Consider the following 25,520-nt stretch of genomic DNA (forward strand, 5'->3'; position numbering starts at 1 on the left):
AATCAAAATAATCGCAGCTTTTGGGACTTGAAAATCGTGATTTTTCAAATCACAATTTGGGTTTAATTGGGATTGATCGTGCAGGCCTACCGTCCATTACTAATTGTTCACTGTATGTCCTTTGTAAGTCCTGAGTGAAGTTTAACACTAAAAGAAGGTTTGTACTGGCACAAGCTGTTTGTGAATCCAGCCAGAAGTTGTTTAAAACATCAATGAAGATCCGCCCGCTGCCCTTGTTGTGTGTGTTGTATTTGTGTTGTGTGTGTTTATTCAAATGAGCCATGAGCTGATGGGAATTGATAAAGCTGATTAAAGAATGCGCACCCTGCTGGTTGCTTTGGCACTTTTACGTGTTTGCTTTTTTCTCACTTTGGCTGTTCTGTTGGGACAGGTTGCAGAGAGAAGCAACAGATGCCCCACTAAGTCTCCGTGGCAGCCTGGTCCTATTAGTGGTCGTTGGCGAGTGATCTCTCGTTAATGGACCCCTGTGAGTTACGGGGTCCAGCGGCCTCCCCGTGCCACGAATCGTGTGGGAAATGCGTTAACATGAGTTATTATACGCCACCAGCTCTCTGCCGCGGAGCACAGCCCTTAGGGTCAAGTCCATGCTTTAGAAAAATGGATGCATTAAAATTGAGCTGCAGGGGCGATGGCTTCACATTCTAATTGATGCCATTCTAGAGGTGGATATAATAGCTGCAAGTCCTCGTCAAAGACTCGTCCTCCTTTGCCGTTATGGTGGAGTTATCATAGATGGGAGAATCATAAGAGGCCGTCTCTGCAGGTCAATTAACGGTTTTGTGATGTGAGGTATGCCAAGCAGTTGGGCAAACACTGTGAGGCCTGACCAACCACCAGACTTTAATCGTCAGACAGCAGTCGGGAGGTAGGGGTGACATTGCTATTAGAATGAAAGACGAGACTGTTTCGGGGGGGTCATGAAAGTGAAGTGTGAAGCAGAACCGATTAAAGTCTATGCTTGATTATCAATGGAAGAGTCAAAAGTGAAATGTATATGTTCTTCGTAAACTCAAACCTTTATGATTTTTTTTATTTAGCACAAAATAGACATTCTGAAAACCACAGCTCCGAAATACCCTAAAAAAACACATAGAAGTATTGGAGAAGTGTTCTGAACATCTGCATATGTTTTGATATGTCGAATTTGAATATACCTGAACTGAGATTTGACATCTGTGAAAAATATTTTCTGTGAACCTTTCCATAAATGTAGTATTTTCTTTATACAAAAGCTGCAATATGGGCTGTTTCCTTTGCTTAACTATTCCATTCTGTGCCAATGTGGGCAATTTTTTTCATAATGATTATTTTGATGATGATTTAATGTAAATTTGTCATTTTATTGGTTGAAACACAGGAAGAATAGCTACTATGTATGTTGGTAGTGGCTAATGGGCATCCAGTATTTCCTCTAGATCTTTTTCCAGATGTGGTGGCAGGCCTTTTACACTGATCTACCAACTGCCTATGACAGTATTTCAATGACAAATGTCGTGATCGCATTTATGTAATACGAGCATGCGAAACTCTTTGCTTGCGTGATGATTTCCTCTGTTCGTGCACAAAACTTCTTGCAAACCCTCAATTATACGCTGCTCAAGTGCAGGTTTTTTTGGACGCTCTCAAATAAACGCTGCTGAAGTGCGATTTAGTGCGTTTATGTAACAAGTATGTCTCCAGCATTTATTAGATTTGCTATGAATATTTATGAATATCTCCAATCAACCTACAGAGTGCCATTAATGCTTCCTGAAGTAAAGTGAAATGGCTATAATCTCCAAAAATAATTATAGAAACTGTGTTCATCTTAACTGAAAACTACGTCGTGTTTGCTGGCATCACGCACCTGTCAGTCAGTCAGTCAGCATGTCACCTTAAAGGGTTAAAGAAATAACGCACAGCACTACTACGGTTACATAAAAGTTTGCTCTGTTATAATTCACTTATCTTTTAATACATTTTGGTGCAATTATAACCCGATATAAAAAAAATGACAATGTTTTGAATGAGCAGATGTGGTTGGATGAATTTTGCGCCCTGCCATGTAAGAATGATTGTAGCGGAAACCACGGGGATGTATATAAACAACAATGGTGGAGCTTTCTGGAATGTAATACAAATGCGCCAGTCATTGCCTTACTAATGCAAGTGTTATGTAAAATAAAATATTGATGATAATCCAGTATTTCTGTTTTGGGAAAACCTTTTTTCTGGTACCATTTCTTTGAATAACAAAAAATAAAAATAAAAAGTATATAAATAAATAAAGCTTACGTTTAGCCAGCTATAAAGAAAGTGGCCACCAGGCAACAAAATGGTAACCTCACACACACAAGCTCTCTGCCATTTCAGCTTGATCCCTGCCTGGAATTACATGTAGAGAATGCTTTGTAATGGTGCGTGATGTAACAAGCTCATTTGGAAATACAACTGGAACCGTACCTGATTGTTCTTAGAACCATGGGGAAGCTGCTAAAGTAATTTAAAGGACTAGTTTAATCAATGTACATAGATCTTGTAGCACATTTGCAAAATGTCATTCAGGTCATCATTGGCTGCCCTCAAATAGCATCTACTTTGTCCCACCGTCATTCACTGTAGTTGATGAGTTGTTGTCAACATCATGTTGAAAGTAGTTTTTAGGTAATATGGCTCCTTTTATGGTGCTTTATTTGTCATTTCAGAGCCTTCCTTTTGTCTCATTTCCTTTTCATTGTATGTTAAAAAGTGTTGATATATCATTCTGATAAACATTAGAAGACAGAATGACATGAGGGCTATTTTTTATTTTATTTTTTTGAGTGGAATGATTACTTTTAAAAGAATTAAATGCTCATAGGCTATCATTAAAAATATGTCTTTGAGCTCTGATGCAACAAATAATAGCTAACTTCTCCATAAAATATTTTTATTATGACGGCTTTCATCTTTTAAAGGTGGTGCATAACATGCCCTAGAGAAATTGCTATGTATTGCTGTCATGTTAGAGGTGTTAAAATGCAACTGATGCCCGATGCGAGGAAACACTGTTGAGAAATTCATCAAAAACAATGATGTTAGAGCGGATCAAATATACAAGACAGCGTGAGGATTTGTTTTGAGTTCTCTTCAGTTGGCACGTTTTTGAGGGACAAGATTTTCCGCTTGCGTCTGGTCTCTGACGTCGGTGCCAAAAATAACATCTGTGAAAAAGTTTCACCTGCGCCTGCCTGTAATTTGCCGCCTCTGTAGTTTTTGTGTGTGTGCGTGAGTGTCTTGTTCTGTCACCTTTGAGCTATGACTCGAGATTCAACTCTCTCTCCTCCTACACTCTTTTGTTTTCTGTTTTTGCCCTCAGGTTTGCTGACTATATTCGCGGAATGCTGAAGCTGATTTTGGTGCTGATGTTTGCCGGCGCATCCTTGGCGGCCACCTGGTTCACGCTCACCTGCCTGACCAGGCTCACTCACCTGCCCTCCACTAAAGGTACGCTGTAGTGAAAAGGACAGTATGTTCTGCCTCGTGCACATCCATAAAACTGTCACCCCGCAGGGAGTCTGGCAGACGAAAGCCAGCATAGGCAAGCTGCAATTGTATTGGTGAGAGGGAGCCAGAGGAACTCATTAAGTCCAGATCAGTGAAGGGAAAAAGCGAGTGAAGCTCTAGAGAAGCCGGCCTGAAACAAACATATGCCCCATAGATCAGCCTGCTCAAATATTTCCATCAATTATCATTTGATGGTTGGCACCTTACCTTTTTTTTTATCTGTTCTCTCCCAGAATTCCTGGCAGGCTCATGGGCCATCGCTCCATCTGCCATGATTTTATATCGCACACTCGTGTCCCATTGCCATCCGTGGCTCCCCATGCCCCTCGTGATTCATATCACTCGCTAATGAACACAAGGCTATGTTGTGGCAACATCAATTCATCACAACTTATTCTAGCTGGAATCGTTATGCATGGAATAATTGACAGCAGTTCTTTGTCTACCATGTCCGTGTAATTTAACAGCGCCACTGTCATTTTTTCCACTTATGTTACGGTTACCACGTGGATACCAGTACTTCCTTTCATACGCTTTATCAAATTAAAGCCTGCCACCAGCCAAATTTGAAGTTTGTGTGTGTGTGTGCAATTTTGATGTCTGAAAGACATTTGACAAGAAATACTGTTGCTTAGAAGCAACAATACACACTTGAATAAACGCATTTATATCAAATGTGACACCAATATGAGTGCTTGTCATAGAATGCATGCTTGTAAAAAAGTTTTTATGCTTTATTACTTAATTTGAGAGGTTTGAAATTCAATTTTAACTGTTGTTCTAAATAATGTTCTGTTCGTTTTGAGCCTGGGGCAACACGGCGTCTCAGTGGTTAGCCCTGTAGCCACACAGCAAGAAGGTCGCTGGTTCAAGTCCCGGCTGGGTCAGGTGGCATTTCTGTGTGGAGTTTGCATGTTGCAGTAGGAGCACCAGTAGTGCTCATGTGATCTTCTCTCAGCTCACTCAGAGGCTCAATGTATTCCTCGTGCTATAGACGTACACACCCCTGCATTTTCAGCAGATTGCCACCCAGAGCGACAGGCAGCTACAAAGTTGCTGCTAGTGTGAATGAGGCATAAGTTGGCCGTTCATTCCACTGTGTAAATCCCTGATGAATAAAGGGACTAATCCAAAGGAAAATTAATGAATGAATGAATTAATAATTTTAAGTCTTTCCCCATTTCTGAATGTTAATGTGACAGTCTGCAGTATTGGCGGCTGAAAATTCACCTGAAATGTTCACTAAATTAAAAAAAAATCCTAAAATAGAAAACATTTTATTTTAAATTGTAATCAATGTTACAAATAGCATTTTATTTATTGTATTTTTATCAAATAAACACAGTATTATATTTTCAAATTGCTCTTCTTCAAATAATTGCTGTATTTAAAGGCACAATATGTAAGATTTTTGGGTAACACTTTATTTTGATGGTCCATTTGTGTATTAGTAGACTGTCTGCTTAATATCTGTTGATACTGCTACTAAACAGACATTTAACTGACTATAAGAAACTTTGCAAGTACATGTCAACTTACACTAACCCCAACCTAACAGTCTACTCATAATCTATTGAGAATTACTTGGCATGTAACAAACGGACCATCAAAGTAAAGTGTAATCGATTTTTATTTTTGATTCAAAGTATTCAAAAGCCACTAGAACAGCCTTATATATTTCAGTAAAATGTATTAAGTATGATAAAACATTGCTGCTTCTTCTCCACATGATCATGACTGGAAGTGGTGGACTGTGGCATAATAAAAGCTCTGCTGCTGCCGTGTTGTGTCAGCAATTGCTTCAGAGGTTTTTTGTTTTAATGGTTTTCAGGCAGGTGATACGATGGCTTGGTGGTTAGCACTGTCGTCTCACTGCAAGAAGGTCGCTGGTTCAACTCCTGGCTGGGTCAGTTGGCATTTCTCTGTGGAGTTTACATGCTCTGCCCGTGTTCGCGTGGGTTTCCTCCAGGTGCGCCGGTTTCCCCAACAGTCCAAAGACATGCACTATAGGTGATTTGAATAAACTAAATCAGCTGTAGTGTATGTGAATGAGTGTGTATGGATGATTCCCAGTACTGGGTTGCAGCTGAAAGGGCATCCGCTGTGTAAAACATAAGCTGGATAAGTTGGCGGCTCATTATGCCGTGGCGACCCCTTATTAATAAAAGGACTAAGCTAAAGGAAAATGAATGGATGAATGGTTTTCAAGCTTACTCTCTTTCATACTACCATGATAAGAAGTTAAGAATATTTCAGCAATGAGTTCCATAGGATGTAATGAAGATGACAACTCCCATGATTCCACACAGTAGCATCAAATTACACATTTGTGAATATGTGCCCTCTAATGGTGAAAATCCCATATTGGGACTTTAAAATAAGTTTTAATCACTAGTTGCAATATTTCCGATAAAGCCATGGCACACCAAGCTGATGTCAAATAATTAATGGCACCAGAATCTGACAGTATTGTCTGTGTCTTGACCAAAAGGCTGCACTCGAAAACACAAAAAGGCTACAGGCGACTGCAAATAAATATAATCTGAGCCTAAAAATATTTGCATATTAAAACGCTCTCTTAAGATGACGTAACATTAGAACAGCTTTTTTTTTGCGCCATCTTTGCCTGCTTTCATCACTTTCATTTTATTTCTTTTGTACAACCCGTTCATTAAACCGAACATCCAATTAGAGTGATCTCTCTTGCTGACAGCCTAACACCACTTCAACACACCAATCTCTCACTGACAGTGTGGATTTATCTTGCTGAATTAGGCCAACTGCCATCAACGTGAGCCCACTAGTGTTTAAAGTTTGAACGTATGAACAAAAACTAGCCCTACAGATTCTCACTGACAGCCAAATGTTAGCAAATAGCTGACCGTTGAATTGGTATGTCATGCTACATGGGTGTTAGCCTTATTACGATAGGGATTTTACTTTTTATGAAACCCATCTCCTCAAACACTGACTGATTCATTTCATAACATGTAAACCTTAGGGACATTTCTAAAAATACACAAATAACCTAAAGTCTTGTAATAAAAATGCTTAGTTTTGTTTTATTTATTGGTCAGTGTTTATGAAAAAAGGACTGAGTTATACAGAACTGAATTCAGTATTTGCTTTAATTATCCTTTTTCTTAACAATATTACTCCCTAACAACCTCTAGTGCCTGCCTCATTAGAAATTTATTCAGAGGCTGCTTGCTAGACTACTAAAAATAAAAGAAAAGTTACTTCTATCAAAGAACAAAGCATCAACTGAGGTCATAAAATCACAAGTTCGAATTTGATTATTGTGAGAAGCTAACTCTTACGGAGAATAAAGATCTCAAACCTTTCTCTGTAAATTAACCTGTAAATGAACACTTTAAAAAAAACACAAAGACAGAAAAGATGTTGGCATCAGCTCAACATAAAGCCATTTGAAAATATAGGCAAAAATCCAATACAATGGGGATCGAAAGTTTGGGCACCCCAGGTAAAAAATTGTATTAATGTGCATGAAGAAGCCAAGGAAAGATGGAAAAATCTCCAAAAGGCATCAAATTACAGATTAGATATTCTTATGTCAAAAAAAGTTTGATATTTTCTATCATTTACACTTTTAAAATAACAAAAAAGTAGGCGTTTTGTAGGTGCCTACAAAAGTTTAAGCACCCTGCAGAGTTACTTTCTTGTACTGCCCCCTTTAGCAAGTATCACAGCTTGTAAACGCTTTTTGTAGCCAGCCAAGAGTCTTTCAATTCTTGTTTGAGGTATCTTTGCCCATTCTTCCTTACAAAAGTCTTCCAGTTCTTTGACATTTCTGGGCTGTCCGTCTCGCACTGTTCTTTTAAGGTCTATCCATAGATTTTCAATTATGTTGAGATTGTGAAGGCCATGGCAAAACCTTCAGTTTACGTCTCTTGATGTAATCCACCATGGACTTTGAGGTGTGTTTAGGATTATTATCCATTTGTAGAGGCCATCCTCTCTTTAACCTGAGCTTTTTCACTCATGGCATCAAGTTACCATCCAAAATTTGCTGAATTTTATTGAATCCATTTTTCCTTCTACTCGTGAAATGTTCCCTGTGCAACCCCAACGCATGATTGATCCACCCCCATGCTTAACAGTTGGACAGAGGTTCTTTTCATTAAATTCTGTGCCTTTTCTTTTCCAAATGTATCATTGCTAATTCCGGCCAAAAAGTTCTATGTTAACTTCATCGGTCCACAGAACTTGTTTAGAGAGTAGTAGAGAGAATTTGATTGGTCAAGATTTGATGAGAAACTGAAGTATGTGACGTGAAAAAAAATTGTTGATCCATTTAGGTAGAAGTGACAAACTTTAAGCTTTGGGTGTTTGTCAATTTTATATCTCCTAAACACAAATTTTGTAACTTTTATGGAGCACACTAGCTAATAGATACCCTTAAAACTAACAAACTGAGACTAAACAAATTTTTTTTTTTTCTTATTTTCATGGGACCTTTAACTTTGTGCCTGATGGATCTGTTTCTCAAGCCAAACTCAAACCAAACAAAACTAAAATTACAAGGTATTAGTTAGGGATGTCCCAGTCAAATTTTTTCGCCCTTGAGTCAGAGTCAATTGATTTTGAGTATCTACCGATAGCAAAACCCAATCCGATACTTCTATAATAGATAAAACAAGAATAAAGAAGAGCGAAGAAAGACATCCAGGATGTTCCTTATTTTTTATTTATTCACCTTATTTTAACATTCAACAACTCTGTTAACAAACAGAGCACTTCTGTGAGACAATCTTGTAATTAATTGACAATCTTCTGTGAACAATCAAGTAATAAATAAAATAATTTCTTCACTTTTGGACTTCAGCGAAACAGTAAGTATAAAAAAATCTAATATAAAAACAAATAGCATCTCAATTTAAAATACCCGACAGGCAATCCCAAGTTTACATATCTCACAGTTTGCTATGGCAATGTCGTCATCATTTATAATACCTCCAGACCGCAGACATACTAGCACATTACACTTCAAGCTGCTTCCGTGTTCTACTTTGCCGGCATTTAACCAAAAGCGTCTCTGCAACAAAGAGACGTCATACCACACACGTTGCTATTTCTGTGTGAAGTCAAGAAAGAGGTCTAGCTCTGTGCCACTGCAAAACTATAGATATGTTAAAAAATAGAGAACATGTATATCCTGATCAGGAGGTAACGTACGATTCCGATCAAATCTGAAACCGCATAATCGACCCCAATTTCCAATCACATGATCGGATCTGGACATCTCTAGTATCAGTAGTACCAACTTGGCACATAATGGTTACTTAAATATGAGGTGTAATAGTGTTTTCCTAGTTGATTACAGTATTTTTGCTGAAAGAAGGTTTTCCTGCAAAGAAAAAAACTGAATTAGAAAGCATTTCTCCCTCAAATAATCATTTGCTAAGCTGTCTTTCTATTCATGTGCAAAAAGATACTGTATTATTCTAGAAATCTCTTTGATTTACTCTCATTTGCTCTCTCTCTCTATCTTTCTTTGCCTTTAGCAACATTGTACACCTCCTGCATCCTGGTAGGCATCTTCATCAACAGCAGTATTCCCATCTTCTTGGAGCTGTTCATTGAGACGGTTTACCCTGTACCCGAGGGCATCACCTGCGGGGTGGTCACTTTCCTCAGCAATCTCTTCACTGGACTTCTGCTGTTTTGCCTCACCTTTTACTTCACAGGTACCTTCATATTTTTTCCTCATTAAAGACAGCAAAGCAAACTAAGCTTTCACTCAGCCTAAATAAACAGGAACACACAGCAGAGATATGGATTTAAGTTTTTGAATGACGATTAACTTTCCATGTGAGGCGGTTTTGATGAAAAACTGTGCCGGGAGATTGACTTGTCTGCCCTATGGTGCTGTGTAAATAGGAGCTTCCAGCTGAATATTGATGAGCCACTTTCTGACAGGTGTCTTTGGATTGACAGGTAGTCCAGTTTTATTCTAGCTTGGTGGATACTGTTTTGTCAGGTTAACAGAAAGGCTGTTGATGTTTTTCCATTCAGATAAACCGCCTGTCATGATGCGTTGTTTTATGGTGTGCCTACTCAACATATACGTAAAAAAACACGTTCATAACACAAAACAAAAATTTGTTATTTAGGTCAGTGGGGGGGGGCGATATCATGAAAAGATTTCTAATACCATACTATTGTTTGCTTTATGTGAAATATTTATCTTTTCAATCAGGTTAAATCACACTTACAATATGAGCACTAAACAGTGGAAATGAATCCCATAGATTAAAAGAGAACTCTGATTTATAGAGGACTAAGATTCGATAGAGTTTGAGTTATTCATTATTACTTTTTTAAAGAGCCCCTATTTTGCATTATAAAAGGTCATGTTTTGGGGTCTCCAACAACAGGCTGAAATGCATGCAAGGTCAAAAACACTTTAATTGTCTTATAATATGCATTTATTTTTAGCTAATTATCCCAACGACTCCCATATGATTTGTTCAGCGATTCATTTGTTCCCAAAGCTCTCCTTTGCGTGAGGCTATTCTGCTGTGATTGGTCCTATGACCCAGTCTGTTGTGATTGGTTAACTGGGTTCAGCGCGAGACGGACAGAAACACCCACCACGGCTATGAAGTAGCAAAGAGTATGTGAGAGCACAATGCAGGAATGCATTAAAGCAATGCTGTTAAACACCAGCATATTACTCTACTCTCAAACCTAACCCCCACGTTATAACAATGACACACATTCAGTATTAATCCACACAGTGGCAAAAGTTGAACTATTTTGAAAATTCACTGCGCCACACGTATGTAGGAACAGCTGATGGTGGCCATAGCAAAGACAAATGGCAGAGGACCATGAGTTCAGAAACGCATTTAAATCGATAAAGGAAGGAGCAAGCATTGCGGTGGTTTTGGATGCAATATATGAACAGCCCATAAAGATTTAACCTGAGAGATACAGGTCAAGCACTGATCTAAAATAGATACATGATTACAAGGCACGCGGAACGATTACAAGTTACAACACACTAATAAATACATATTTTGCAAACTACACAAAACGAGGCAACAACTTTAAATACACTTACATGTTATGATCAGGAGGAAGAAGAAACTGGTCCATATGAACTGTAACAGTTGCTGACAGTCTGACAAAGTCCCATACATAATAGTCTCTGCTGCTCCTTTCTTCAATAGTAAACTGCCGACAAATCCTGCGTTGCAGCGTAGGCTATTGTATACAAAATCAGAAAAATGACCGTATCAAACACCACAATAGGTTGGCTATACTGTGGTATTGTTATGAAAATGAACTTTAACCCTTTATTCCCTGCAGCTGAATCTCCATCTGTCAGTGATCGTCGTCTTTGCGTTATGATCAGTCCCGTTATCCCCCGTGCTCCGCTAGTATCTGAAGGAAAAGGTGCGTTCACGTTTTACCGGAACTAGTTCTACATATTTGGTGATGTATCGCATTGACATCGACGCGTTCAAGTGAAAGATCCAAACTCCATACGATTCATTTATTAGACTATTTTGTTAAAGAATCAGTAGTTTTAAACAAGATGTATTTCAGATTTAAGGGGCACCTATGGTGAAAAATCTACTTTTCAAGCCATTTGGACAGACATATGTGTGGGTATAGTTTATAGACCGTCATATTGGGGTGATAAACACACCCAGTCCTTTTTTTTTTTTCAATTTAACAACATAAAAACGGTGAACCAATTAAAGCAGTTTTCAGACCGACCGCAATTTGACGTAGGAGTGCGGTCCCCCCACCCACCGAATTGATTGACAGCTGCTTATTAACATGTCTCCGTAGTAATGCGTATAATCATATCAATAAGACAGGACGTGCACAAAGCAACCGTGAATAAAAGGTCTGTTCAGTTTGCTAGGATCATCAATCATCGTCAAATGTGATCAAGAGTGAGTTTTACAAGTTTAAAATGTTTTAAAACAGAGCATGTGTGTAATAAATTACAGCGATTTACTTCAGATTCACTTCATCAGCACAGCCGCGTGTCAGAACAATTATAAAAGAAGATGCTTCAATCCCGCTTTGTGGACATTAAATCAGGTTTGTTTTGTACATTAACATAAAAACAGCAGTAGATATTAACCTGTATCCTCCTGTCACATTTGCGTGCAAAGAGAGCAAAGCTAAACGTGCACGCTGTCTGTGTGTGTGTGCGTGCGTGTCCACCCCAATGGGTCCGTGCTGTGTGTGTGCTTGTGTATCTGTGTGTGTGCATGAACTTTGTAACAACATTGTGTGTGACTCATCGTTGCAACTCCACAACAAATGCATTAAATACTCAGTGGTAAAGTTCTTAATGTAGTATTTCTCACAAACGCTATGTGAGATCTTCTTCCTTTATGTCTGTCTGTTGTCTGAGGCAGTCGATGGAGGAGGTTAAGGCACGCTGAAAGGCACGTGCAAACGGTGGGCATGAAGAACTAGCCTTAAAGGCGCTGTACAAAAAAAACGCCACCTGGTGCTAAGAGGTATAAAACAGAACCTTATAAAAGGTATAATAAAAAATCTGAATTGTATTTTGAGCTGAAACTTTACAGACACATTCTGGAGACACAAAAGACTTATCCTAAATCTGGAAAAAGGGGTAACCTAGGTGCCCTAGGTGACCTCAGCTGGATGTTTTCATTCACTTTGTGCGGTGTTACACACTACATGGCTCATTTTCAAAAACGTTTTAACTGTTAGGTTTCTTGTTGGAATACAGCTACCTAGCCAACACAAAAGTTAGCATTTTAATTTAGTTTTTATCATTTTATCGTTTCATTCAGCTCAACAAAAACAATGACTAGAAGCATTTCAGCATTACTCATTGATAAGTTAAAATTCAACAGTTAATTCACGTTGTTCCCAATTCTCAGCTACAAAAGCAGGGCTTATTAACATTAATTACCAACAGCTCCTTTAAGAAATACTATGCACATACTCACACGTATGACTTATGTTGTACATTAGATTTATTATTATTTTATATGATCAGATTTCTGTGAGCAAATGAAAACTAAGAATTGTATTTACACTTTTTTCCCCTCATTGTCACAACTGCGCTTGACCAGTTCATTAGGCCTACGAAAAAGCCTACATTTTTGAGTTTAATTGAGCTGTGTCCTGTTATATGGTCATGCATATTTGTCATTTTTCTGTGGGTGCCAGCCATTTTCCATGGGTACTCAAGCTCAAGGATCAGAGCATCTCTGAGACATCTCTGTATCTTCATAGCAATGCTTAGGAAGGAAACCACCCACAACACTTGTGGGTATTACATTTTTCACGGACAAGCACCACTCACATTTTCTTCAGAGATTAGCTTATGTTATGAATTATACAATCGTCAGCCTCTGTTCATTCTGGCCACTGTCAAATCCAGATGCCCGCTGTGATACACTCATCTCCCCATTCTCTCAGTGGCTCTGACAGCTCTCTGTTTTTATGAGCAGTCAGGTTGCTGGCCTGCTCCCAGGTGTCAGGAAAGACTGCAAAAAACTCCCCAGTCTTCCTGCTGATCCCTTGGAGAAGATTAAACCGAGATGAGTGAGCTTAACTGGCTCATCCTTTCAAATCTGATTGGGTTATCGGTCCCAAATGAAGCCACGAGATTCGTTCTGCCTTTGTGTGGCTGTCAGAACAGCGGTGGCCTGCCAACACCGTGCAATGGCTGAAAATAACACCGAAACAATGAGCTCTCTATATATAGCAGGTTATTACGTTGCCATTGCTATTGAGTTTTGAACACTTTGTTTCTGTTTAGGCCAATCGGTGTGTAGGCGCTGAAGTGATGATGGATGGATTTCTGTTTGTTTCATCAGAACCATCCTGCAACCTCTCACTGCTCCACTGGCAGAAAGCCCTTCCCAACATAATAATCTCTCTGTTAACTAAACTGCATAGAAATCCTCCTCTTAAAGGTCCACTTTAAAAAATCTTTGAGAGTTTTTTTAAGCAAATGTACATCCGCAGAAGATAAATGCTCAAGAAATATCATCCTTGAACATCCGTTGATGTAATGTTCTCCTTTATTTTTATTAGTTTTCATTGTTAATTTTCATTTTTTATGAGCTAGTACTTGGATACAATCATTCAACTGAGGGTTTCCAGCTAGTGCAGTGGTTCTCACCACATTCCTGGAGGACCATCAGCTCACATTTTCTTTGTATATATGTATGTATGTATGTGTATATATATGTATGTATGTATGTGTATATATATGTATGTATGTATGTGTATATATATGTATGTATGTATGTGTGTATATATATATATATATATATATATATATATATATATATATATATATATATATATATATATATATATATATATATATATATATATATATATATATATATATATATATATATATATATATATGATACATATATAGATACATATATATTCGAGTCCTGATCAGGAGGTAACGTTTGATTCCGATAGAGTCTGAAACATTGTGATTGAGCTCGATTTCCAATCACGTAATTGGACAGAGTGACAATAACAAAACGTGTAATGTTACAGAATATTTCTATTTCATATAAATGCTGTTGAACACATTTGGAATATTATTAACTAAAGAATCATGAAACAAATGCAAAACAGAAAAAAAGTCTCTCAAAACTGTTCTCAACCTAGACCAAAGGAGTATGTTAGATCGATTTCTGAAGCATGAAAATAATTTTATTATTACAATTAAATTATAAAGACATTTCTCAGTATTTATCTTTTGTCTGTATATTTAATCAAATAAATAGACTGTTATTAACAGTTAAAAAATCTTACCCAGCCCTAATTTTGGAGTGGAAGTTATATGTGGTGCTTTTTGCTATTACCTGTGAATACAGTTGAAGAATCATATTTAATAATGATGTCCTCCTCTGTCTTTGTTGAAAACTCTTGACTCCTGAATATGACTTTCACAGAGTTCTGTTGTTTACCCTGCTGCTTCCCATTTCATGGCTAATACAGTTCTGAATTATGCTGTAGATTGGTTGGCTACAAGTGTGCATCTCTTACATTGACTCTACCTCAAAGATGTTCTTTTATTTTTCACATCCTCATTTATTTTTAAGCCACCCAAGGTTGTGTTGGAGTGCTTTCAGGAAAAGCACCTGTCTGTGGCCGATGATACGTTCACAAATGTCTAACACTTTCTTTGTATTCACTGTAAAATGTGGTGAAAGGGATGCACTTCATTGAGTTATCACCGCTGTCCTTCTCAGCTGGACATTTAAACTGGCAAGGTTGGTTCATTCACCCTTAATCTGAAAGCTGTGAATAGCTGGTGCAAACTGAACATTCAGCTTTTTTGATTGTGTGGCTTAGAAAAGCCCATGTCTCACCTAGTGTTTGAGGGTGGCCCGTCTGTCCGATGCCAATAATAAAATTAAGGGTCCAGTAACCTTTTGTAGCAACCCAGAGTGTGTGTTTCCTGATGGGCTATTCCTGCTCTAAATTCTCTCATTCCAGCATTCAATTCAGCAGCTTCAGCAGAAGCAAGTTTCCTATACAACTTTTCAAAGGCTTAGCTCTGAGTTAAAGCTGAGGTGTGTATTTTTGTGTATTGTGTGGTTTTAAAGTGTGATTTGGACTGGAGGTCAGAGGTGGGATATAAATAATAATTTTTTTATTGAATGAATTATTAATTATTGAATTAAAAATAAATCACTGCGCTCTTAAGTTTCTCTTAAGTAACACATTTCTTCAGATGACAAATACTAAAGTGGGTCTACACTCAATTATTCATTAAATTAAAAATAGGGGAAAAGAAAACAAATGTAACTTATTTATTGGACATACTGTACAATATTTTGTCATTTAATTATTTATTTATTTTTCCCCTCATTACTCCAGCCTTCAGTGTCACGTGATCCTTCAGAAATCATTACATTATGCTCCTCTTTTTATGATCAATTATTATTGGTGCTCAATTATTAAATCTTGACAAACTTCATGCTTCATGTGTTTGTGTAAACAATATTTTTTTTTGTATTCTTATTAGAGCTGCACAATATATTGATTGAGGATCGATATCGCAACGTGAGCATTTGCAATAGACACATCACAGGATCTGAAACGTTGAGTCAGAATTATAGTCACAGGTTGAAAAAACATGTTTTATTGTTACACTTTGCAGTAACTTCAGAATTGTTTTTAAGGTTTTTGACTGTGTAAGCATTCCAAGCCAGTTTTAAGCATTCAGGCACAAAAATTTATAAAGTTTGTAACTTAAAGAAAGATTAATGAAATCTATACAGTGTTATTTTACATTTGATTATTCAATTTATGTACCTGAATACTTTGACTCCTATAAAACTTTTTTTATCTGTATCTTGCTACAGTATTTATCAATGCTTGTGATTGATTTATTATATTTCATTCAGATGTACAGTGGTCCCTCGCTATAATGCGGTTTACCTTTCGCAACTTCGCAGTTTTGCAGATTTTTTGGGGGGCAATTTACAATGCTTTTTTTACAGCTCATTGTGTTCTGCGTCCTGATTAGCGCATTGTGATCTGCATCCTGATTGGCTGTAGACCACTGTCAGTCAATCACGTGCCGTGTCTCCTGTACAGTACAGAATTCATTCAGCTTGCCAAATTCACATAAATCTTCGATCACTAGCAGTGTCTGAAGTGCTGTACTGTATGTTGGCAAGTTTTCTCTCCCAAAACCCCACAATGTTGACGAAACGTTCTGCACCCTCAAAGGCACCTGCGCTAGGAAGATGTTAACCATCGCCCAAAAAGTTGAACTTCTGGACATGCTAAAGGAAAGGTAGAAGTTAAATGGCTGTAGGGAGTCATTAAAGAATAAATTAATCTTCGGTTTGTTAGATTTGGTTTTACAGCCTTAAAACATCTATAATAATTGAAAAAATAAAGCAAACTACTTTCATCTATTGTGGGTTATTTTTACAGCGTAACTCCCATGATAAACGAGAGACCACTATACTGCAAAATTATCATAATCAATCTAAAATTACCAATTATTTTCAAATAGTCCCATTCATGTAATCTGGGAAAATTATAATCAATATTGCATTATGTTTTGCAAAAAAAAATATATAATATGATATAATGTTAAAAATAGCCACATTTACTTTATATAAAATCCTTAGTCAACCAGTTGTTACTGTTCCAGTTTGATGAAATTTCTTTTTTCTAAAAATTGCACTTTTTAATTGGTAATATTATGATCTCCACACAATAATATGAATCAGCACAGCAGTTTTAAACATTGGTATAAATCAGAAATCTTAATTGAGCTACAGATTAGCATATTCATATTAATTTTGAAGGAACATGTGATGCTAAAGACCAAAAATTTTAGATCACAGTAATAAATATCTTTCCAAAGACACACAATAAGTAATGTTTCCAAACTTTTGCCCAGTTAGAAGTAAATGTATTTTATTCTTCTCATTTTCTTTATTTTTTATTATATACAAATTTAGGATAACACCTCGACTGTGCTGTCAGTCCAAACCAACCAGGTAAACAAATCAAACCCAGAAGTGCAAAATACAGGTCTGATTTAATCTCATAAGGAGAAAACAGAGCCTACAAACTGTCAGTCAAGCATCTCTAGATGCAGCTTGGGGCCAAAGCGAGACATTAAACCCAGCTGAAATATGCCATCAGTCTGCCAGCTGAATGGGTAGCGATTAAGAATAATTACAGCAATAAGAGGACCGTCTCAGACGCCTGACAGAAGTGAGGAGTCCTGTGGGTGAGGGAGAAGACGTCGGGCCACGCGGTTGTTTCCTCTCATCCCTTCCCTTATCACTGCTTTTGTCCCAATGCTCCTCGTGTAAGAGATTGCGAGTGTCAGCGTGAGTGGCCTGTTTACGCTGTCATTCCACCGTGGCCTTTTCAGTGCATTACGGCCCCCGAGACGATGGCAGAAAAGAGACAGGCTAAATTGCACCCTTAATAACAACATCTCTGCATTCTGCCGTCAGGTATTAAGGGGAAGGAAATACGACATAACAGTTTGACTGCTGTGTAAACCGACAGGCAGGATATAATTGCCGTGCTCCCATTATTGCCAGAGAGGAGGGCAAAATCGAATCCTTTAACCCAACGTCTTTTGTATTCTCCTTAGTTGAGCTTTGCCGGGGGAAAGGTTGACCAGCATGTTCGAAGTTCTGTCTTGAATTAGCTATGGAAAGGGGACTGTTGATGACCAAGGTTATAATGTTTCGTTTTTTTTTTTTTCTTTTGTACAATTTGATAGTACAATTTTTAGTAATTTGAAGTACAATTTAAAGGCTGATTTCAAATAAATGTTCATACGAGCTCAGAATCGATCACGTCATCTTGCTATAAAAGTAAAACAACAAAGCTCTCACTCAAAAAAAAATTTAAGCAGCACATATTTTATTAACATTGATGGGAGACCACAAGGGAAAGCTAGGTTGCTGCTGGAAGTGGTGTTAGTGAGACCAGCAGGGGGCACTCAACCTGTGGTCTGTGTGGGTCCTAATGCCCCAGTATATTGATGGGGACTCTATAATGCTCAGTGAGCGCCGTCTTTCAGATGAGACCTTAAACCGCGGTTTAAAGAAAAAAAATCCCATGATGTCCTTCGAAAAAGAGTGGGGGTTTAACCTTGGCATCCTGGTCAAATTTGCCCACTGCCGTTTGTCCATCATGGCTAGTAACCATCATCATTTCATAATTAGCTTAATTACTCTCCTCTCCACCAATCAGCTGGTGTGTGGTGTGCAGTCTAGGACAAGATGGCTGCCACTGCATCATCCATGTGGATGCTGTACACTAGTGGTGGATGAGAAGACCCCCCCCCCCTCCCAAAAAAAATGTGTAAATCACTTTATAAATGTAAGGACTTATTATTATTTTTAATTCAATACTATTTTTACATTTGCTGTAATTTTCAGTTTAGTTTTTGGTTTGTTTCATTGATAGTTTTGCTATTTTTAGTTTAGCTTTTACTTTGTGATTTTTTTATTTTTATTTTTTTTTTTTTTCACTTTTAGTTTAAGTTATTGTAGTTTAGTAGAGCTAACAGAACCCTTCTTCTGTAGACCAAAACAAAGAATAATGTTTGCATAGCTTACGTTAAAGCGGTCATGAACTAAGATCTCATCTATTACTTGAGCTTTTGATAGATAAGAATTCATCATGCTAAAAGAATATCCTGTAAGTTTTAGAGCTGAAATCGATCTTGTTATTGAAATAACAACTTATTTGGAATCAAGCTCAGAAAACAGCAGATCCTGATTGCACCTAACCGTGACATCATAGGTAGAATAAACATCTCCGCCGAAGAATACAGTGCTTGACTTTATAGCTCCACCTACTAATTTGCAAAGGGGGTGGTCAGATCTTGTCACAGAGGAGCAATAAACATGCTGTTGAAAATTTCAAAACATTGGACAGGGCCTGGTTGTGGATAAACGGTCACGGTAAAGTCAAAATGAAGGAACATCTTGTAAAAATTCCATCATAATCAGTTAGGCTATTATTCTTTATTTATTTATTATTTTAAAATAAAAAAACAATCTTATATTTAATTTTTTTTAATTTTAATTTTATTTTATAAATTTTTTTTCGTTTTAGTCACCTTTTCACATTCATTATTAATAATGATCATACCTGGTGAGGCTGTAGATTATACATTTATTCTAAAGAGAACAGATGACCAGAGACTGCTTTTCCCATTTATCAGCACACAGAATAAATTAAAATCAGAATTGATGACTGTCTTTGACCTGTTTAAAATACCATATCTTTTTGGGGTTTTCTGCCACAGGACAAATACTTATTATGTCTGAAACTTATCATTTATTTTTTTTTGCTAATTCTTATTTTATTTTAATTAACGGAAATGATTTTCACCAGTAGCTTTAGTCTTTGTCTTTGTTTTCATTGACTAAAATAACCTTTTCGACGAGTCTTGGATTTTTGAAGGGAGTCAAGTCTGATTGGATTACCTGCACTGAGCCACTCTCTTCATTAACATTCGCTACAGACGTCCCGCCTGCTGATGCTACCTTTCTGTTTTAAATTGATGAAGCTGGGGCAAGCGTGCACCACAGACATAATAGCCAGATAAACACAACTCCATTAACCTGCCGCTGTACCAAGCGCTGTTGAAGGGCTAGTAAAGGCTGATTAATGAGAGGCCTTTGAAAAGAATCCCCACTTCCCCATTTCTTCCAGGCCGACACGGCTCTGTCCTGCGTGTGTTGACTGTGCTGCATGGCTAAATCATATGATTTAGCCCAAATGGGCTCAGCGGCTGACCCAGCATGCATTTCACCTTCTGCCATCGATTGCAGCTCTCACTTCAGGGGCAATTGATCAACCTGTTATCTGGATACGGGACGTCTTGAAATTGAAATCCACTTCTCTATTAAATTAAGTTGCGCTCTTTCCTTTGTCCTCAGGGGTCTGTGTGTTTGACCTGGTTTATGTTATATTCAACCCGGCGCTCTATCAGAGCCTCAGCAGCTGGTGTGAGGCTTTCATCTATTGAATCGCTGCTGTATACGTCAACACTGAATGTGTTTGCACAGCTCTTGCGTGCTGCTTTTGGTGTCGTGCTTTTAAAATGCATCTTGGTATTCATCATGTGCAGTGTGTGTGAAATAGTTCAGTTGCTGGTTTAACCTTCAACCTTGTTAAAAAACCTCTGGTAATCTTTACTGGCCATTGAAAAGAAAAGAGCGGCTGTAGGAAACTGTGTCTTTGCTATCTCACACTCTCTTGACGTGTTTCAGACAGTGATTATTATATTTTGTTTCTACAGTCTATTTGCCTGTGGTTATTAGAGCATGACTATGTATATGGTTTGGTCAGAAGGAAATGAATGGCTGTGATCTGTAAAAAAAAGTTGTGGGGTGTTATTTTACTATATAAAGGATTCATTTCGTCCATCAATAATTTATTGGATTATGAATTGAAAAAAATAAAATAAAATGGAAAACAAAATTGAAGGGTAGAAGTCAGCAAAATCAATCAATCAATATGTTATCAAATAATAGACCAAGCACAAAAGTCATTAAAGCGAAAGTAACGAGTCAGATTTAAAAAATGGTAGTAAGGTATTAACATCAATAATAACTTTTATCCGTTAAATAAAATATACATAATACTCTGGATACAAACAAACAAATCAAAAAACAAATAGGGATATCATATGAGCTGAATGTTGCTTTTGAAGAAAATGAAGCAGCTTTAGTATAATGCAAAGAACTATTTGTCAAATACCTCCATTTTTTATTTTATCAAAAGTATGTTTTTTATTAAATGAAGTGTTAAATTTAAGACATTTATTAGTTATAAATAGTGGAAGTCAGAATTATTAGCCCCCTTTTTCTTTTTTTAAATATTTCCCAAATGATGTTTAACAGAGCAAGGAAATTTTCACAGCATGTCTGATAATATTTTTTCTTCTGGAGAAAGTCTTATTTGTTTTATTTCGCTAGAATAAAAGCAGTTTTAAATTTTTGTAAAAATCATTTTAAGGTCAAAATTATTAGCCTATTTAAGCTATTTTTTTTTCAATAGTCTACAGAGCAAACCCTCGTTATACTTGCCTAATTACACTAACCTGCCTAGTTAACCTAATTAACCTAGTTAAGCCTTTAAATGTCACTTTAAGCTGTATAAAAGTGTCTTGAGAATTATCTAGTCAAATATTATTTACTGACATCATGACAAAGATAAAAGAGATAAGTTATTAGAAATGAGTTATTAAAACTATTATGTTTAGTTAGAAATGTGTTGAAAAAATCTTTTTCACCACTGTTTTGTCATGACAGTTACTCCGAGTCGCCTCCTGTTGTTATAAATAATAGTACAACGGTACAAGTATGAAAGCCTCCTCAACTTACAACTTTGCACATAATAGCCTTACTTTATGTTCTGCACTTGCTCATTTTTAAAAAAATATTCTAAAGCCATGTCCGTCCCATAATGCATTCAAGCCCATGACTCAGGCTGGCATCACTAACCCCGGTCACCCTTGCTATTTTGTTTTTCAGAGCTGTCCTGGTTGAACTGGTGTCTGACAGGATCCTGCATCTTCAGTCTCCTGCTCCTCCTCCTCTTCAGGGAATCATACGACCGCCTCTATTTGGATGTCTTTGTCTCTGTCTGAGCATCGAAAAAGGGTTTTTTTTCCCAAGAAGAAGAAAACTGAAGTGCTTGTTTCTTTTATGGGCACTATATTCCAGCAGAGTGCAGAGAAAGGGCACACAGCTTGATGCTCACTTTTATGGATCTGTTTTTTTTGTTTTTTTTTTGAAAGATGTAATTGTGAAATATACGACCAGCAGTGGTGGCAGTGCGTTGTGTTAGCATCATAACTTAACAGTGGGAACCTGAGACGTAACTAAAGAAGATAGACATATAGATATTGACTTTTCTACTTGACCTTCTGGATGCATCCCTTTTTCTCTTTTTTACTTTTTATTATTAGCATTTTTTAAAAGTGATCTGTGGAACTTTTGTGTTTACATAATGGCACAAAATAAGGGACTTCCATTGCATAGAGAGACAGGCACAATTTGCAGTGATGGCGACTCAAGTGCTCTCACCACATCTAATGGGAGCGTTATGGATAATTATAGACAAGCTCAATTAGCTGTCTGGCGGGAGCCGTGGCCGTCTGCAGACCGGGGACCTCTTAGGGCTGTAGTGTCACTTGTGAACAGCCTGTGGGATCCAAGCTTTAATTGACCTGTGATAGGTCTGTCAATAAGTGGCATGTGCCGTGCTCCTCCAGTCTTCTCGTTTTCCTTGTCAACCCATATTATGCAAAGGATAATTCACTCGTGGCTGTGAAAAGTTTTCCCAAGGTGTCTAGAGTCATCGTTTACATGACGAAGGATCTGTTTTATTAAACATTCGTCGTCTTCTCGTGTGACGGCCTGGTTTGTAGCTGTAGCATGCGCACATTGGGTGAGCCTTTTACCCGTTTTATAGACTTTTATGCAAGCGATCATGTTTTAAATGTGATTTAATAACTAATTTTAGGGATTAATACACTAATGTTGTCAAAAAGGGATTGTTGTTGTTAATTTATGTTTGATTACTGTTGCAGAAGAGCGCTTAAACGTGGACTTGCTGGACTGATACAACACTATTCGCCAGCAATAAAGAGCCATGTTCGGTAGCCTTTCGTGACTTGTGGCGTAACCTCATGCAACGTCGAGTGCAATACTCCCTCTCCCCGCTGCACAAATGAACCCACCGGCGTGTTTTTTTTCCCCCTGCATTTCTACCATAAAAATGGAGCCCATCTGGACTGCATTACTTACATGCGACTCTGCTGTGAAAAGCAAAATTTGGCAGCTTGAGATGTAAACAAATCTCAGACTGCTGTTGGATTTAGCGGTGATTTGATTGACGGTTATCGTTGGAAATCAGAAGCTTAATGTTGGACGCAGGTGGTTCTGTTCTCCTGCATGCAAATCACTTTTGTCTCTGTACAGAACGGCTTTCTCTTTTTAGCTGTGGTTAACATTCGTTGCCTTAATTAACAGTGACCTTTGTTGTGTCCTCCTGTTCACTGTGATGTGCTTGTGCCCTGTTCTGTCACTGTAATGTTAACGTTGAGTGGCACTGCAGGGGAAACTTGGCCCTGTCCGTGTGTGAATACATGTCAAAGATTTTTAGCACCTTATTAAAAAATATGTTTTTAAAAGCAATCGTGCCTTATTCTGCTCTGTCATCAATGATGTTAAAAATCAGTCCACTCGGAGATCACCTTTCTACAGACCACTGCTGTTGTGTTGGCATTTCAGTTTTCCCATGCTGCATCATCGGTAAAATAATTGTTACAAATGTGTTAAAACTTGTGCAGTTGCAGTTGTGTAAAATAATTTGTGTTAAAGTTATTTGTTTTGTAAAGCAGCGTACGTGGCTTTCGGTTTAGTTTGTTACCTCAGATTTAAGCTAATTCATTTTTAATGTGATTCAAATGGCGCGAGACACAGAACATGGACTCAAACTTTGCCATACTTGAAGCTTAGAGGTAGAATATAATTAAAGTTACTCTCCGTCTGCACAGACGGAGGGACCGCTAACTGTGCTCGAGTCTTGAAAGTAGTGATCAGTGCTCGGTTATCGCGAACTTGACAGTTCACTTAAGATCACAGAAATACCGCACGTATGAATTGATCAAGCACTGTATGTGTGCATTTTGTCACTCGATTTTCTGACACACATAGACCTACTGTGAATGATGAGCAGCAATTTATAATTAAAATATGTAATTCCAAATCATATTAAAATACAAGTTAGATTTCAAAGATGTACACGTCATATGTACATGCAACATGTATTTCAAAATGTATAAAAAATTATATATATAGCCTATATTTATCAGGTCCAAGCAGCATTTCCAGGTTTTGATGAATAAACTACTATACAATAATATTTTTAAAGTACAGCACTTTTCTTTTTACTTTTTAAGAACACTGCCAATTTTATTTAACTTTTAAAAGCACATTTTTTTTTGTTTGTTTTTTTCTGCAAGTACAGTTAATGTTCAAACTATTTATAATGTTTAACATGGCTGACAATGATACATATTCTTAATAATAGGAATTAATCTGCCTCTTTTTTTAAATGAACAGTGCTGTAGCTGCTTAATTAGGCTACTATGCTACTGTATTTCAATACTGGTCATTATGGTGGTTCTTGGAGAGACAATTTTTTTCTGAGGTGGTAATTGGTGAAAAAAGTTTGACAACCACTGCTCTATCGTTTATATTGTAGTGTCAAATACATTACGGTAATATATTTTTAGAATTTATATGAGCGTAATGTTATAAGGGATGCAGACAGAAACAGCTTTGTGGGAAAATTGCAATGTTAAAAGTACAATGTTTACATTTTGCTTTTATTTAGAGATATTTTTAATTTTCATGATTAAAATCATTAGTTTTTAAAAACTGATTTATTAATGTTTGTTTCGTGTTTCTACTTTTTTAATCAAACATTTGCGCTATAAGCTATATATTAATGGCTATAAGCTATTAATTTGGTTGAATTTTCAGAATTGGCACTATATATCGTGATATAATTATCAGGATATGGGATGATTTATTTTGTGATTTGTGAATTTTGTCATATCCCAGTCTTAAATTGTGGTAAGTATATGTTATTGCCTTTAGAGGATGTTTGCCTGCCCGGTGAGGAAACCGCATTTTGTTTATGCTGAATGTTTCATTGTGGGTGTCTATGCATGAGCTCATATTTTTTGGAGTTTGCACATGCTCAGTGATGCTCCACACCCTTGGAGGCATGAGATCATGAATGGCATCAGGATAAAGAGCAGGCGTACACAGCTAGTGTGTTGGCATATTGTGGGGTAAAGCAGCCAAAAAAATCTGTGATTAACATGCAAGCCTATAGATTACTGCTTTCATGCTCTTTAGAATTTGAACATTTATTTGATTTAAAATGTTATGTTATATTTCCCAAATGATGTTTAACAGAGCAAGGAAATTTTCACAGTATGTCTGATAATATTTGTTTTTCTGGAAAAAGTCTTATTTGTTTCATTTCGGCTAGAATAAAAGCAGTTTTTAATTTTTAAAAACCATTTTAAGGTCAAAATTATTAACCCCTTTAAGCTATATTTTTTCGAGTCTCCAGAACAAACCATCATTATACAATAACTTGCCTAATTACCCTAAACTGCCTAGTTAACCTAATTAAGCCTTTAAATGTCACTTTAAGCTGTATAGAAGTGTCTTATAATATATATTATATATAAATTATAATATAATATAATATAGTTTAATAAACAACATAATATATTGTAATTTTATGAATTGAATTTTAATTTTTAATATTTAGAGGTATATTTTTGTAATATTGGATTGCATTATAATAATTTCTTAATAATTTTTAGATGGTTCACTTGATCACATGATATATGATTTCATCGTGTGTGCGTGTGT

General features: G+C 37.0%; 1 protein-coding gene across 1 annotated transcript in view; it reads left to right on the forward strand.

The window, feature by feature from the left end:
* LOC130235480 (solute carrier family 49 member 4-like) overlaps positions 1 to 23,258 on the forward strand; it is a 31,262-nt gene extending 8,004 nt beyond the window's left edge. The window contains exons 3-5 of the mRNA XM_056466070.1: positions 3,359 to 3,486; positions 9,072 to 9,254; positions 21,591 to 23,258. Of these exons, the coding sequence (XP_056322045.1) occupies positions 3,359 to 3,486; positions 9,072 to 9,254; positions 21,591 to 21,706 (427 nt within the window). The 3' untranslated portion in view covers positions 21,707 to 23,258. The remainder of the gene's footprint in view (positions 1 to 3,358; positions 3,487 to 9,071; positions 9,255 to 21,590) is intronic.
* Positions 23,259 to 25,520: the final 2,262 nt, after the last annotated feature.

This window comes from Danio aesculapii, chromosome 9 (genome assembly GCF_903798145.1).
Source record: "Danio aesculapii chromosome 9, fDanAes4.1, whole genome shotgun sequence".
NCBI lineage: Eukaryota > Metazoa > Chordata > Actinopteri > Cypriniformes > Danionidae > Danio > Danio aesculapii.